The sequence below is a fragment of the Leptonychotes weddellii genome, chromosome 16, assembly GCF_054177405.1.
Source record: "Leptonychotes weddellii isolate Sample4059 chromosome 16, ASM5417740v2, whole genome shotgun sequence".
NCBI lineage: Eukaryota > Metazoa > Chordata > Mammalia > Carnivora > Phocidae > Leptonychotes > Leptonychotes weddellii.
In genome coordinates, this window is record NC_138384.1 from 24,737,402 (window position 1) to 24,753,541 (window position 16,140).

The 16,140-nt window shown below is 45.0% G+C and overlaps 2 protein-coding genes and 1 long non-coding RNA gene across 9 annotated transcripts in view; 1 reads left to right on the forward strand and 2 right to left on the reverse strand.

The window, feature by feature from the left end:
• Positions 1-1,049: 1,049 nt before the first annotated feature.
• ARL2BP (ARF like GTPase 2 binding protein) lies at positions 1,050-7,814 on the reverse strand. Of its 2 annotated transcripts, XM_081806537.1 has the most exons (7): positions 7,537-7,814; positions 7,119-7,305; positions 6,730-6,791; positions 4,850-4,956; positions 3,315-3,400; positions 3,003-3,099; positions 1,050-2,461 (listed from the first exon to the last, which is right to left on the reverse strand). In XM_081806537.1, the coding sequence occupies exons 2-7, from the start codon at positions 7,121-7,123 to the stop codon at positions 2,360-2,362; spliced, it is 459 nt and encodes a 152-aa protein (XP_081662663.1). In that variant the 5' UTR covers positions 7,124-7,305; positions 7,537-7,814; the 3' UTR covers positions 1,050-2,359. The 2 variants fall into 2 exon arrangements, with proteins under 2 accessions (XP_081662663.1, XP_006748630.1); XM_006748567.3 differs by lacking the exon at positions 7,119-7,305 and having other exon boundaries at positions 7,537-7,810.
• A 28-nt stretch (positions 7,815-7,842) lies between these two features.
• Positions 7,843-8,396, forward strand: LOC145717550 (uncharacterized). Its single transcript, XR_014140853.1, has 2 exons — positions 7,843-7,947; positions 8,253-8,396. It is a non-coding gene; the product is annotated as an uncharacterized LOC145717550 (long non-coding RNA).
• Positions 8,397-13,728: 5,332 nt separating this feature from the next.
• RSPRY1 (ring finger and SPRY domain containing 1) overlaps positions 13,729-16,140 on the reverse strand; it is a 43,158-nt gene continuing 40,746 nt past the window's right edge. For all 6 annotated transcript variants that reach the window (XM_081806540.1, XM_081806541.1, XM_081806543.1 and 3 more), the window contains one exon: positions 13,729-15,265. In XM_081806540.1, the coding sequence (XP_081662666.1) occupies positions 15,169-15,265 (97 nt within the window). In that variant the 3' untranslated portion in view covers positions 13,729-15,168. The remainder of the gene's footprint in view (positions 15,266-16,140) is intronic.

Below are 16,140 nucleotides of genomic sequence, written 5' to 3' on the forward strand. Positions count from 1 at the left end.
TTGGGGGTGTGGCCAGACACCCACGTCCCAGTCAGCCCCGGACAGGTCCAGTTCTGCCTGTTGGAAACACAAACAGCAGCCCTTTTTATTCTCAAGTGTCTCAGAATTTGATCAGTTTCTAGTTGTTCCAGGATTCAACCAGAGAAGAGAGTTCAGTCTTAAGGATTGACCCATTTTCTTTTGAGGCTAAAGAGGACACAAAATCGTAAGGAAGTCTTCAATGTTCCTGACCTGCTACAACAGTCTACTACTCCCTTGCAGATATCAGTGTGCTCAGACTCCTCCCTTTTGGTTCAGGCCCGTGCCTCCCCGATCCTTTGACCCCGCAGTTCAGGTGAATATTGCTTTCCACGGGTGAGGAGGCCCCACCAGCCCTGAGCCCCTCAGAGGTGACACACGAGAACAGAAGTTCCTGTGTGGACAGAGACAGGCTTCTAGTTCGTGGTTTTTTTGTTTTTTGGGTTTTTTAAAGATTTTATTGCAGAGCGAATGCAAGCATGAGCAGGGGGAGAGGGAGAAGCAGACTCCCTGCTGAGCAGGGAGCCCGATGCAGGGAGCCCGATGCAGGCTCAATCCTGGGACCCCTGGGATCATGACCTGAGCCGAAAGCAGACGCTTAATCAACTGAGCCACCCAGGCGCCCCACTAGTTTGTTTTATAAGAAATCAGAAAGCCTATCTGCTAATATTTAGCTACAGCAGGCTTCCTGCTTTTTTTTCCCTCTGAGTGGAAAAGAACCATTTGCCTCTGTTTTCGTTTTTCATAAGTGATTCTTTGGACTTGTCGACATCCATGGCCTTTTCCCACCAGGCAGACCGACCAACAGGTCTTCAAGTACTTCGAACATGCTGGGCCTACAGTGCGCAGGCCTCTTTATCAAAAGGGCAAGAAGGGAAAGCAAGGCCAGGAGAGGCAGCATTTGAAAAAGCTGGCAAGTCTTCGGCTTGAAAGGGGTGAAAGACCAGAGTAGCAGTGACCCAATGGCAGCCACGACAGTAAAGAAGGGAAGACCCTGTGAAGAATCACAGTTCTTGCAACGCACCTCCAGGTTTACTCATGGTACAAAAGTATTTAATAAGCGCCATACATCAGTACAGAAAAACACAGTCTATATAGCTCATACTTTAAAACCAGAACAGGTGACTGAAATCAGTATAGAGTCTCATTTTTACTTAAAAACAATAGAGGGTACACACTGGGAATTGAAATACCATGTTCTTTCTTTCTAGAGATGGGACATCCGTGTTTTCTGGTCAGTAATTTCTATGAAATACTGTGCTAAATCAAAGCATACAGGTGACCAGTAAAGCTGTCTGCTCTCTCCTAACTCATGCTGAACTAGCTCAGTGGAACACCATCTTGGTAGGGAGATTTTGATAGGAGGAAGGAACTACAGAGACCCTAACCCAACAGAAAACCTAACTGATTTATACAGAAAGGGTTTTAGCAAACCTGTACAAACACTTAACATGCTGCAGGAAAGGGAGACCTTTGAGCCTACTTCCAGCATAAGCACACACTTGTTGGCACCCAGTAAACCAGGAAGGCCAACGTAGAAAGCATTTTTGCTTTCATAGCACTAACAGCTAAAAAGCACACAGCATATAATACTTTGATCTTTAAGTGGGTAATCATGGAAGCTCCAAGATTATATCCACTAGGTTAGCCTGAGTATTTTTCTATAAAAATATTTTTCTAAAAATGCTTAAGAGAATTCTAGAAACAGACCACATCAGGACCAGCAGAAGACAGTGATGCAAGGACTGCAAAATAAGACAAGGAAATTATTTTCACGTGTAGCTTCAGGCAAGGGACATCTCTCAGTTGATTCTAACTAGCTGGAATGGGATGAGATGCAGAAAGCTCAGCTGGGCGGGCAGCTGGCTTGACTAACAGCCTAGAGACACATTACCCCACAGGCAAAAAGCCCATTGAGGCTGCAAGTCTGAGAGAGATGAATACAGAGGGCTGTGTGAGCACACAAAAAGCCTGGAGGACATGCAGAGCCTGCTGGGCCAAAGAGGGCTGGAGATGGTGGGTTCTTCCAAATGCTGCTGACCTACCAACAGGTATGCTGGGGAAGGGGCAATGCTGGCCTTGGGCTTGCTCTGGCGGAGCCTGACGCAGAGGCCTGAGAGGGGTGTGCTTGGGGAGGAGTGCTAGGATTACTGAACATGAGAAGGTGCTTCAGGGTCTCAGGAGGTTCAGACAATTGTCTTCTAACCCATCAATACTTAACATTAATAAGGAGTTGCAGAATAGGCAGTCTTTCCAACATGTATTCTGTCACATTGCCAGAGCCTCTTCCAGTCTATTGGCTGGCAATGTCCAGAAAGATTGCATTGCCTGGTGGTGGGACCTAGGGCCGCAGGTCATTCTGGGAAGCTGGCACAGAAGATGATTTGCACAATGAAGTCACCACTAAACCACTGCTTAAGTCCAGTCCCCGGCCTTCTTTTTCCTGCGTGAGAAAAAAAACAATCCTAAGAGGCAAGGAATAGGAGGGGGAAAAAAAGTCCTTTCTAGCTCAGAACCCTGTCTCTGGCATGGGGTTAGGAGGTGCTGGGCTGGGAGGGTGGGCCACAGGGGAGCAGACTGGAGAGGGAAGGAAGTTATTTTGCATTCTTGTTCAGCACTGGCCCCGTCATTCTTTAAAAAGTGTTCCCTCTCTTCACTGAAATATATTTTTTCCTATTAAGAGCCTGCATTATGAGAGAGGCAAGGCAATGAGACCTGCTTTTCGGTTTTGTCCTTTTGATTATTTAGGGTGTATAAGAGGTAACTGGGACCTGTTGTGACAAAACCTAAGCATGCAGTCCCTCAATAAGGGTACTGGGCCCCTGATGGGGGAAAGCAGCTATGCTCCTGACACCTTGCTAGCTACCAGACTGACACTGGCCAGTCGTGGGGAGAAACCTGGCAGCTGGTCTGTGCTTGACAGGTCTACTTGGAATTTGCTCAGTGGTCCGATGTGGCTGACAAAGTGAGCAAGGGTGACTTACTGCTCTGTAGTCCAGAAACATTTCTTTAAAAGCCAGAAAATCTGTAAACGTGAGCAGCATGTCAAATATGTCACCAGCCACTTCATCTTTATGGTGCCTGCAAAAGAAAAGGATGGCTGTTTCATCAAAGACTGAAACCGATTCTGTCTCTTCAAGATCCCACTAGAGGGTTTTTGAGGGCCTCCCACCCCAGGACCTGACCACCAAGTGCTCTAACCTTCACGTTCATGCAATGAAGAAAAAGGAGGATCTTTTTTCAGAGTGGAGGAGGAGGAAGGGGGAGAAAAAAACACGGAGTCAAGCTCAACTCACTGTAAAGTTGTGGTGAAAGCTGCCATGTTAAATCCAGGAATCCGCTCCAACAGCTGTTCTTCAATATACTTTTCTACCAAAGAAATCTGTCACGGTGGAAAGGATCTTGGTTTTAGGAAAACAAGGCTGCTTTCCAGAAAGCCTGGCCTCTAGCCCTTTGCAACCATTTTCTAAGAGCCTATTCTATGTGCCAGGCTCCACGCTGAGCGCTGCGGATACCATAGAACCACAATGCAGCGCCCGTCCTCAGTGAGCATGCGCCCTGGCCCACGCGGGACAGCGGCTGCGCAGGGAACTGCCCTGCGACAAGACGAACGCGCCGCCGTAGGTGGAGGCAGCGGACAGCAGGGCGCCCCCCCCCGCCCCGCCCCGCCCCGTGACAGGAAGCCAGGAATGGAGTAAGTAGGACCTTTTTTCTTGGGTAGATGGAATCTGTAAAAAGAACGTACAAAGAAGCATATTGTTGCAGGTAATCGGTTTCCTTATAAGCGGAGGCCCCTCTGGAGAAAACCGTCGAGTCCGCCATGTTTCTAAGGTTAAGAAAGTGGGGAGGATCAAACCTTTGCTCAGACAGACGAGATCGTTCCAGGAGGTTACTTGAGGCCTCAGCACAATGGAAAAACCTGAGGGTCCAGAGTTGAGGCTCCTGGGTTCTAGTCTTGGTCTCCCCACCAACTAATTAATGATCTCGGTCTTGGTTTTCACTTCTGCCTAACAGTCATGCAGTACCTAACTGGACATGTAGTAGAAAAAAATACAGTTGCCCCTTGAACGATAAGGGTTTGAACGGCGTGGTTCCACATATATGTGGGGTTTTTTGTTTTTTTTTTTGACAAATACAATACAGGACTTTAATTGTATTTTCTTTATGATTTTAATAACATTTTCTTTTCTCTAGCTTCCTTTATTATAAGAACACAGTATAGGATATCTCTACAAAATACGTGTTTATCAATTATTTCCGTTATTGGTAAGGCTTCCAGTCAACAATAGGCTATTAGTAGTTACATTTTTGAGGAGTAAGAAGTTATACAGGGACTTTGGACTGCACAGGCATTGGGACCCCTAGTCCCCACATTTTTTTTTTTTTTAAAGATTTTATTTATTTATTTGACAGAGACATAGCGAGAGAGGGAACACAAGCAGGGGGAGTGGGAGAGGGAGAAGCAGGCAGAGGCCCAACGACCGAGCCACCCAGGTGCCCCTCCTCACATTGTTTGAGGGTAAACTGTAGTGTGTGCAAGTCCAAAGGTCAAAGCATATGAATGCAAGGTATTGTGAACCCATATATTATAACTGATTATAACTGAAAACAGGACTATAAGCCATTTTTTAAAACAGAAGTTGGACAAAAATCACCAAACACTGCAGAGGAAAGCAATGGGAGGTGAAAACTAGACCGGATTCTAAACAACTCCTGGCAGGTATTGGTGGCAGCTTCTAAAAGTGCAGCAAACGTCAACATCTTTTGGTTTTAAATTCACAAAATGTGAATTTAAATCTTAATCTCCGGGGAGAGAAACAAAACCACTTACGTATTCGTTAAAAATAGGCGTGTAGGTGAGTTTATTCTCTTCTGTGTCTTCAAACTCCTGATAGTACTTGTCCATGAAATTTCTCTGTAATAACTGGAACTCGGCATCTGAACCACAATAGGGAAATTTTATGCTTTTCAGTAGAGACTAAAAACCATTCTGACTGATAAGCAGGCAGGAATTCTGCGCCAGCTCAACTGCTTTCTCAGTGGCCGGTCTCTAGGAGAGGGAAAACTAAAGATGTTTTAAGGAAGTGTTCAATAGGACACTGACATTCAAAGAGCCCAATCCAGTCTTTTTATTAATAACAAATGCTGATATTTTTAATCACATAAAATTCACCATTTTAACCATTTTGGAGTGTGGTTTGGTGACATTAAGTACATCTCCGTTGTTGTGCAACCATTACCATCATCCTTTGGTCCATTTTAAACGCACCCAAACGGTGGCTTGGGAACTCCTTTACATTCCTTTTCCACAAAGGAATGGGATGGTTCTCTCTCTCTCTCTTTTTTAAAGATTTTATTTTTTTGAGAGACAGAGAACGAGTGAGAGAAGAGCTTGAGTGGAAGGGCGGGGCAGAGGGAGAGGGAGAAGCAGACTCCCCGCTGAGCAGGGAGCCTGATGCGGGGCTCAGCCCCAGGACCCTGGGATCATGACCTGAGCTGAAGGCAGATGCTTAACCGACTGAGCCACCCAGGCACCCCAGGATGGTTCTCTTTTAATAGGATTTCAGCAGCTATGGTGGAAACAGTGTAGTGATTAAGCATATGGGCTCCGATCCTAGCTCAGTCACTTAAATTGTGTGACCCTGGGGACATTTCCTAGTATCTCTAAGCCCCACTTCTGTCAACTAGCGAATGAGGATGATAGAGTACCTATCATAAAGGATTGCCAGGTGGAATTCAGAGGATTCGTATAGAGATTAGCTTATAGCAAACACCTAAATGTGAAAGAATAAGTAATTTTAACAAGTGAAGAGAATATTCTGAAAGTAAAAGGAAAGCTTCACAAGTGACCTAGCCTTTAGGATAAATACCCTGAGCTTTAAAAAGGCTCCTTTTCCCACGGCACACAGGGTGCCCAAATGGATGGAGGAACTCAAAAGTATTCCTGAGGATTCCCCAGAAGCCCTCAGATTCACACAGGACAAGGGCTTACTGGTGAAACCTCTGTATTTAGGTGTTAAGGGTGTGAACCTTTTTGGGACCTGAAGATACAAAAGCTTGGGTCAGTAATTTTCAGACTAGACTAGACTACGAAACACAGATTATGAAATACCACCAAAATAACGGAGTCCCTTTTTTTGCCTCATTTAAAGAAAAAAAAGTTTTCTCAAAGTTTTTCACTCCCATGTTATTTGTCTTAAACCTTGGGTGTCTGTTACTGCTTATTATACTTAGCAGGTCTGTATGCACCAAAATGAATGCACAAAGAGGAACTCAGAACCCAGGAAAATACAGAACCAGCTGAAGTATGGCACTTACTTTCTTCATGGACACGTGTGCTATGGCTATGGTATTACGCTGTGGTTCATGTCATGAAAACGTTAAAGCTCAAAACTGAAAAATGGAATTCCTCTTACTCTCTGAAATAAAGTAGGTCAGTCGCTCCTGAAGTTTTGCCAAGAGGCTCCTGAAGTCTAGGGCCCCATTACCTGAATAAGTCCCTCCCAGGACCTGAAGCTATGGTTATTAGTTGTTAAAACCATGGGGGATGTTTGCCTCTAAAATCACAGTAAGGCTTACTTATTATTATTCTGTGCTACATTAAAATTTATATTCAGCTTGCTGTTTTCTCTCAATATTAACTCTCCAAACCGCAAGGGTCTAAGAACTAAATTTAGAGCACAGGTAAGACTGAGGCTCAAGGAAGCTTACCCATGATAATGTCCTCTAAATATCCAACCACAGCATCAAATTCTGCATCAGAGGCGGAAGAGCTGAAAAATAGAACTGGATTAGGTGCTGTTTCAAAGAATTCGCTTAAAAAAGTGTATCAGGGACATTTTCAAACATGCCTAAAAAAGAACAGCAAAGTGAACTTTCCATCACCCAGCTTCAACGAATTAAGACTGATTATTGCCTAATGTAGCAATTCCGAACAGGAAAACCCACTTGACACATTTGTGACATCGAAGTTGAATGGCTCCATTTTCAGAAAACCTGTTAGGACACAAGGAGCCACAAAAGGGACAAATAAAGGGGAGCAACGGCTCGCAGGGCACATCTTAAGGTTCCTCGCATGTTTGTCCTTCAGGTTTACTCACCGCATCTTCGCTATCACCCCACACCTATCGGCTTGTGAGCGTGAACCTGGCGCCAGCGAGATACTGGCCTGGGGGGCAATCGGATCAGGAGTCCCCGAAGGAGTTGATGGTGGAAGTGGTGGCGGTGGAAGGTCCTCTGACCCGTGGTCGGCCTCGGCAGCTCAAAGCTGCCAGGTTTTGCTGACGACTAAGGGTCGGGGCGGGAGGATTGTGATGGAGGCGTTGCTCATCGCGTGACACTCTCCCCGCACTCCCGTCCTCCCGGCCTGAACCCGGCGGTCGCTGCGGCCGCGCAATCGGCGGCGGGAACTGGGGCGGAGCCTTGGCGGTCCCTCACCCCCATCTCCCCCCTCCAGGACACCGTTTCACAGGGCGGAGGCCCAGGCGAGCGCCGGCACTGCCGGGCGGCGTCACTTACAAGGCCAGCGCGAAGCTCTCTTCCTCTGGGGCGTCCATCGCCGCCGCCGCCGCCGCATCCACCGCGGGGCGAGCGGGCCGGTCGGCCTCCTACCCTGCTCGCGGCCCGGGCCCAGCCTCCGCTCTGCTCCGTAGAGCCCCCACGCGCATCTAGGAGGCCTCGCCGCCGACGCCGCGGCCGCTCACGGCGCAGCCGGGTAGGCCCTGCGTGCGAGGCCCGGCCTCAGGCTCCCCGGCAGCGGCTACGCGCCTGCGGGGCCCCCCCACAGCCGGCCAGGCCTCTCAGTGCGCGCCGCTGGCGCTGTGGGGTCCGGGCGTCAGTTACCCACAGCCCGGCCCCGCGCCCCGCCTCCCGTCACCACGGCCACCAAACCCCTTCTGCCGCCTCGCGCTTCCCGAGAGCCAATCACAGGTCCGCGCTGCTTGACGCCGGGGGTGGGGCAAAGATGGGGCGAGGAAGTGAGGGAAAGGGATTGAGGCGCTAGGGGAAGCCTTTGGAGACTCAATGGGACGCTTGCTTGGGGTTACGGGAGTGTTCTCTCGCTTTGTGGCGGTTAAATCTCCCATTGCCCCCATTTTATGGAGGAAGGAATGGAAGCGAAGAGCCTCAATTTCTTCACTTGCAATTTGGGAATAAATTGCAGGATTTAAGAAGATTAAATAGGGGGCGCCTGGGTGGCTCAGTCCTTGAGGTGGGACTCTTTGATTTCCGCTCAGGTCATGATCTCAGGATCCTGCGATTCATCCTTGCGTGGGACTCCGCACTCAGCGTGGAGTCAGCTTGAGATTCTCTCCATATCTCTCTGCCCCAATCCCTTGTGGTCTCTCTAAAATAAATATCTTTTTAAAAAGAAGATTAAATCGTTTAAAGTGGGTTTTAAGAGCACTGTAAACTGCAGATTTCTTGGGAGCCAATCCCTTAGCTTTTGAATCAGATAATGCAGACTCTGATTCTCAAGACAGTTACTCCCTTTTGCGGAAAGAAAGCCCACCGCAAGAGGTAGACGTCTTGTAATTTACATCATAAAGATAATAGTCACACAAAAGGATAATGTTCACATCATAAACATTATTTGGCATATATTAGTTCCTTGGCTAATTAGGCAAGATAAAAGTTGACAATCACTGAATCAACGTAATCAGAAATCGGGTAACTTTGTTCCAGGAAAACTCCTCTCCCAAACTGCCAAATTTTGCAAAAGGATTCCCTAGAGCTGATTTCTCTTGATTGGACCACTAGGCGTTATGTGTCTTTGGTTGCATTATACCCTTGGGCCAGATGTGTGGTACATGTCTAGAGTGATTTAAGGTCTGGCTTAGGTTTGATCTGAGGGTCAGATGGCCAGCCTGAATGAACTGACATTTTGAATGGATATAAAATAGTGAAGGGGTGTCTGGGTGGCTCAGTTGGTTGGTTGGGCAATCCACTCTGTTTTTGGCTCAGGTGGTGATCTCCGGGTCATTGGATAGAGCCGGTAATCTGCTTGTCCTCTCCCTCCCCCTCTGCCCCTCCCCTGCTCACTCATGCTTGCTGATCGCTCTCAAATAAAATTAAAAAAAAAAATAGGTAACATTGGGTTCTGGAACTAAAAATGGTTACCAAGACACTGTTATATCCAGGGTGAACGAGATCAGTTCTCAGAGGTACTATAGTCAGCACCAAGTAGAAGACAGGTATCTATAAAGGTTTGCTGATTAACTAGACTGAATTACATTTAAGTTAAGTGCTGGTTTTGCGGCTCAAAGCAACCTCAGCATTTCCTCATGACCTATTTTTCTTTATAAACCACTTATTTCTTCTGGACTAAATGAACTTGCCCACCCTTTTTCTACTTCTAAATCATATATGGGATCAGAGTGGAGTAGGAAACTTGATGATTTCATCTGTTCTGGTTATCTATTGCTGTTACAAACCACCCCAAAATTTAGTGGCTTAAAACAACGATTATTGTGCTTACTAATCTGCAATTTAGGCAGGACTTGGTAGGGACAGCTAGTCTCTGTTCCACTTGGCATCAGTTGGGGCAGCTGGAATGGGGCTAGAGGAGCTTCTTCCAACATGCTCACTCACATGACTGGCAAATTATTGTTGGCTCTTGGCTGGGAGCTCAGCTGTGGATGTTTGTTAGAGGACTGGTGGTTGGCAGGGAGGGGGCTCCTCAGTTTCTTTCCCCGTACGTCTTCCCAGGGATGCTTGGGTTTTCTCACACCATGGTGGCCGGGTCCAAGAGCAAATATTTCAAGAGACAGGAAGTGGAAGTTGCCAGTCATTTAGGGACTGGAAACTGGCACAGTCTCACTTCCACTGAATTCTATTGTCAGACAGACACAGAGCCCATCCAGATTTTAGGGGAGGGTACATAAACCTCATTTATATAGATGGGAGGGATGTCAAACAATTTGTGGCTATTTTTAATTCACTTCACCATGTCTGGCTTTTTTTTTTTTTTTAAGAGATTTTATTTATTTTTTTGAGAGAGACAGAGCACAAGTAGGGGGAGGGTTAGAGGGAGAAGCGGACTCCACGCTGAGTGGGGAGCCCAACATGGGGCTGGATCCCAGGACCCTGAGATCATGACCTAAGCTGAAGTCACACTTAACCAACTGAGCCACCCAGGCGCCCCCACCATGTCCAGCTTTAGGAACAAATGGGTGGGGCGCCTGGGTGGCTCAGTCATTAAGCTTCTGCCTTCGGCTCAGGTCATGATCCCAGGGTCCTGGGATCGAGCCCCGCATCGGGCTCTCTGCTCAGCAGGAAGCCTGCTTCTCCCTTTCCCACTCCCCCTGCTTGTGTTCCCTCTCTCGCTGTCTCTCTCTGTCAAATAAATAAATAGTCATTAAAAAAAAAGAACAAATGGGCATAAATAATAGGTACCCATTTACTCAGGCATGTGCCAGTTACTGTGCTAAACATTTATATAAATACATTGTCTCTTTTTTTTTTTTAAAGATTTTATTTATTTATTTGAGAGAGAGAGAATGAGAGAGACAGAGAGCACATGAGAGGGGGGAGGGTCAGAGGGAGAAGCAGACTCCCTGCTGAGCAGGGAGCCCGATGCGGGACTCGATCCAGGGACTCCAGGATCATGACCTGAGCCGAAGGCAGTCGCTTAACCAACTGAGCCACCCAGGCCCCCACATTGTCTCTTTTTGAAATACTTGAAACTCTGAGAAAAAAAGAAACTTCTAAAGGTTTTGTTATCTTGATCTTACAGATTAAGAAACAAAGGCTTAGAAGTACTTGCATACAGGTGATAAGTGGCATCAGGGAGCTGGAACTGGGTCCAGGCTTATTCCCAAGGGCATGTTTAACCGTCATGCTTATATATGGCTCCAATCCCTGAGTTCTCAAACAATACTCCTAGAAATCAGAACATGGTATTTTTCTGCTCAAGACAGAATGGTGGCCTTTAAAGGAAAAATTTAAAACTTACTTGGAGATATTAAATGTTTTCCATTAATAATCATGTCCTAAATCCTTTGATTGTGGGTAGAGCATTAAAAAAAATTTTTTTTTAAGATTTATTTATTTGGGGGGCGCCTGGGTGGCTCAGTCGTTGGGTGTCTGCCTCCGGCTCAGGTCATGATCCCGGGGTCCTGGGATCAAGCCCCGCATCGGGCTCCCTGCTCTGCAGGAAGCCTGCTTCTCCCTCTCCCATTCCCGCTGCTTGTGTTCCCTCTCTCTCTGTGTCTCTGTCAAATAAAAAAATAAAATCTTAAAAACAAAAAAAAGATTTATTTATTTGGGAGGGGGAAGGGGCAGAGGGAGAGAATCTTCAAGCGGAATCCCCACTGAGTGAGGAGCTGGGTAGGGGGCTTGATCCCACAGCCAGTGAGATAATGACCTGAGCCGAAACCAGGAGCCAGACAATCAAACTACAGAGCCACCCAGGTGTTCCCACATTAAATTGGAGGCACCTGGATGGCACAGTCGGTTAAGCGTCCCACTCCTGATTTCTGCCCAGGTCATGATCTCAGGGTCGTGAGATGGAGCCCCCTGTTGGGCTCCGCACTCAGTGCGGAGTTTGCTTGTCCCTCTTTCTCCCCCCCACCCAGCTCATGATCTGACTCGCTCTCTCAAATAAATAAAACCTTTAAAACAATTGTTTTAAGTGAATAAATAAAAAATGGCCAGTCTTGGAAAGAGCTGATCTTAGTTGGACGGTTTGTTTCCTGGATACATATTCAAGGTGTTGGAAATTCATGCAAGAGTCATTTTCTGCAAATGAAATTGTTTTGATTTCTGTGATTGAATCCTTGTTTCCTGGTGTGCAAATGGCACCATAACTTTACCTTGCTTTATTAATCATTCCAAAAAGATAGCAATTCATTAAAAACTTTTTTTTGCTAGAACCCTGGGAGCATTTACCCAATAAATCATTGGAGAAATGCCGTTAACTTAATTTTTTTTCTCTGTGGTACAATATATCATCAGTAAAAGCCTAGCTTTCAATTTCTCTTAAAATGCTTACATGCAATGCAGAATATTGATCTACTGTTTATTCTCTTCCACATTGCTTGTTATTCCCTAGTTTTCTATATGGTCTTTCCCTTTGAACCAGTTCCAAGATTACAACTTATGAACAAAATTCAAGGGTAGATTTCTAGAAAGCTAATAGGCTCCTGCATTCCTTTGATTTGTGACAGATTACCTATCAATGCTATTTTTCTCCACTGAATTTATAGGCCACCTTCACCACTCTGCTGGACTCCAAAGTCTCCCTACTGGACTATTTCCATGTTTTGCTCGTCCTCTGTCCTGCACCCCCCCCCCCAATCTTTTCCATTCTCCATATAGATGCCAGGGCTATCTTTTAAAATTATCAAAGCACTTCCATGCTTAAACTCTTTTGTTTTCTGTTGCACTTTTGATAAAATACAAAATCCTCAGCATGACTTCATGAGCAGTCCCCTGACCTCTCCAACACGGGAGCACACTGTTCTACTCTCTGTTCCTAACTTACGAGCTATGGGGGCCTCCCATCAGATCCTGAAGCTTACTGAGCTTTCCTCCTTAGTTAGGCTTTCACCTAGAATGTTGTGTTCCCATAGCTGTGTAGTCCTAGAAGCTTGTCCTCAGTCTCTCTGCCTGGCCACGTCCTACTTTTTCCTTGGAGTTTTTACTAATATTACTTCTTCAGTAAGGTTTCTTCTGCCCCCTTCTGATGAAGTTTTAGAATATAAGTGAGGTCCGGAGCCGACGACCAAGAATTAAGACGTCTCTGGTGCAAAAAGTTGATTTTATTAAAGCACAGGGACAGGACCTGTGGGCAGAAAGAGCTGCTCTGGGTTTGTGAGGTGTGGCTGATTATATACTTGGAAGCTGGGGAGTTGAGGACAAAGCGGGTGTTCAGAAGGGCTGTCATATGCTAAAGAAGAGTCTCAGGATAATGGAGACCTGGCTATTGTCAAGCCAAGGCTGTTTTTCCCTCTAATAAGGTACCAACGTGAAGACAGTTGGGAGTTTCCTGGAGGAATGTTACATTCCTCCTATCACAGGTACTTGTCAATGGGCTTTAGGTTTAGAAGAAATTCAATTTTATTTACATTTCCTTCTGTCTCAGCCTCCCTTAATTTTATGGAGGGGAAGGTGATGTTAGGGCTTCAGGAACCGAGTTATGGGTCTCTGGAAGTTAAGCTATTGGTAAGAAAGCTTCTTCCTTGTAAATCACTAGGACATTTGTAAACTGAGGGAGACTCCTGTTCTGCAAGACTGTGATCTCTATCAGTTAACCATTTGTTTTTCCTTTAGGGCAGCCAGGAGTGCCTGAGGAATGTCACATATACCACATGGGGGGTGGGGGTGTAGGGTGTCAGCTTCTGCTTTGTCCTCAGCTAGCCTTCTGCTCCTTCATCACTTCCACTCATCTAAATTAAGTGCCCCTCGTTCTCTCTTATAGTACCTTAATCTTTTCTTTTAAGGCACTAACAATTTATTAAAATAAACAGAAATTTATTGTCTTCTACCCACTATCAGACGTAAGCTCCATGCACAGATCTGTTTTGTATACCATGTAGGCACAGTGCCCAGAACATATTAGGTGCTCAATAAAGATCTGCGAATGACAAATGATTACCCTTGCTTCTTAATTCTTTTTACTTGACTCTCTCCTACCCTGGAAAGTAGCCCTTAAAACTGAGAGGATGAGGTCTTAGAACCTTAGCAGTAGGCACCAATGAAAGTTGTGAAATCTTAGTCAAAAAGGCAACAAATGTTTTATTTCTTCAATGCAAATTACTGTATTCACCACAAGCTAAAGAAGAGAACATATATATATTTATATATATATTTGAATTTACGGAAGGCTAAAGACATGGAAAAAAATCCAGCACCCCAACAAGTACAGCCAGGAAGGAAATCAGCTCTGTAATAGGACAGTTTAATGAATTACAAACAAGAAAGGGTGGGAAAGGAAGAAAAAAAAATGTGCATTGAGTTTAAGACACTGTAAAACTCAGAAGACATATTTACTATTCAAGTATAAACTCAGTAAGGACTTGGCATAAATTGAAAGGCAGCTGCTGAGGTACACCATTATAAAATATGTTCTATGAATTTACAATTCTACCTTCCAATTTTCTGGGAGAAAAAACCAAACTCTTGAAGGTTCACCAGAGACCCTGAGAGGGATTAACACTTTTGATGAAGACATAGGCAACAATCCATGATTGAATTTACTATTCAAAAACATGTATTTATTTAAAACAATAGGAATACGCGCTCTCAGACTGTCTTCTAAGAGTTTTTGAGACTGTTAGTTCAAGAGTTTCAAAGTATATTACTTCCAAAAACAATACTGATTAAAAATAATTTTTAACAAAAAACAAAAAACCTGATTTGATGGTACCTTAAAAATACCCTAAATACCAAATTTTCTCCAGTCTAACATTGCAATTAATTTAAGAATTCCTCCTGCATTGTTAAAACATTTTTTCCTCAGAAAATGCGGGTACTGAAACTGGATAGAAACACCATGAATGTGAAAATACCACCAGTTTTCTGCAGTTAAAAAAAAACTACAATGTTCTTTGGAATCACGGAAATATAAAAAATTGGGTTTTTTTTCCACAGTCTGTGCACGTTCTTTCAGGCCCTCCATGTTCCTTGTAGCATTGACCTGTGTGGTTCTAGTTTATAGATTCAAGTCTTGCAGTGCAATATCCACGCTTATCACACCACTGTCTCTCTGACCAACGGGGAGTTATGCTTAACCCAGAAATGCTGTTATTTACTTCTCCATAACGACTTCTGCCCCAAATAAAAACTTTAGAATGAGACAAAACATCCTGTTAAACAATCAAATACACCCAACATGGAGAATTCCGGTGTGGTTTCAGCACTCGGGAGGGCATGGTCTCCTATGGTTTTTCATGGAAGGACCACAGGCCTAGCTGTTAGCATTCAGCTTTCCTTGGCCTTAAAAGGAATTTCTCAGGGCTGGCAAGTTGGGTTAGATTCTAAGAGAATTTTGTCTTTGACAAACTACCATTTTTAGCATAAAATCTGGCCATGGCTATAAGTGTCAATGTGCGCACAATTGATTAGAGATGTTTTTTTTTTTTTCCTTTGTTTTTCTCTTCAACATTGGCTGGAATTGAGTAGAAATAAGTCCGTGATGCCTCTTCACGTGTGTCATGAAATATGAGAAATCTGTCTGACTCTAGACACTATTTCTTTACGACACAACGGGCAGGTCTCCAGTTGCAAGGCACAATCCATGCACAGGTCACTGAGGAGAAAGATACAAGTGCTGGTTAGGTTAGTGCTTCCAAAGGGCAAACCGACAATGTGCCGACTCAATCTGAAATATTAACAAGTTCGTTCAGTGAAAGGGTAATCATTACACATGGTTAAAAAACTAAATAGGGGCGTTAAGCGTCTGCCTTCGGCTCAGGTCATGATCCTAGGGTCCTGGGATGGAGCCCCACATTGGGCTCCCTGCTCAGCGGGAAGCCTGCTTCTCCCTCTCCCACGCCCCCTGCTTGTGTTCCCTCTCTTGCTGTGTCTCTCTCTGTCAAATAAATAAAATCTTTAAAAAAAAAAATGAACTAAATATATAAACCAACAATGAGTCTCCTCCCATTTCTGATCCCCCCCCCCATCTTCCTCTTTTGAGGAATAAGTTCAAGTACATTGTTCTGGAAAGTCTGTATGTACAAAGCAAAAACTTATAGATGTGGATATGTGGGTAGAGACACATGATATTTTCCCAGACAGCTAGCCATTTATCCCAATATCAAACAGTCCATCTTGCACCGCAGAATTGACACAAGGCCTTTATATGTTAAATTTTCATTGTATGTAATTAGTTCCATTTCTGGGTTTCTATTCTGTTCCACTGTTCTGTCATTCTTTTCATATACTGGGAGCAAACTATAAGCCTTTATTTTACTTTATTATTTTTTTTTAATGATTTTACTTATTTATTTGACAGAGAGAGAAAGAGAGAGAGAGCACAAGCAGGGGGAGTGTTAGGCAGAGGGAGTGGGAGAAGCAGGCCTCCCGCAGAGCAGGGAGCTCGATGTGGGACTCAATCCCAGGACCCTGGGATCATGACCTGAGCTGAAGGCAGACGCTCAACCAACTAAGCCACCCAGGTGCCCC

Bases quoted from the DNA above. Each gene is read 5' to 3' on its own strand.
- ARL2BP (XM_006748567.3), bottom strand. From the start codon at position 7,574: ATGGACGCCCCAGAGGAAGAGAGCTTCGCGCTGGCCTT. The intron at 6,792-7,536 runs GTAAGTGACGCC...TCTATTTTTCAG, and splicing joins GAGAGCTTCGCGCTGGCCTT to CTCTTCCGCCTCTGATGCAG. The intron at 3,401-4,849 runs GTAAGTGGTTTT...CCACCGTGACAG, and splicing joins CGCCTATTTTTAACGAATAC to ATTTCTTTGGTAGAAAAGTA.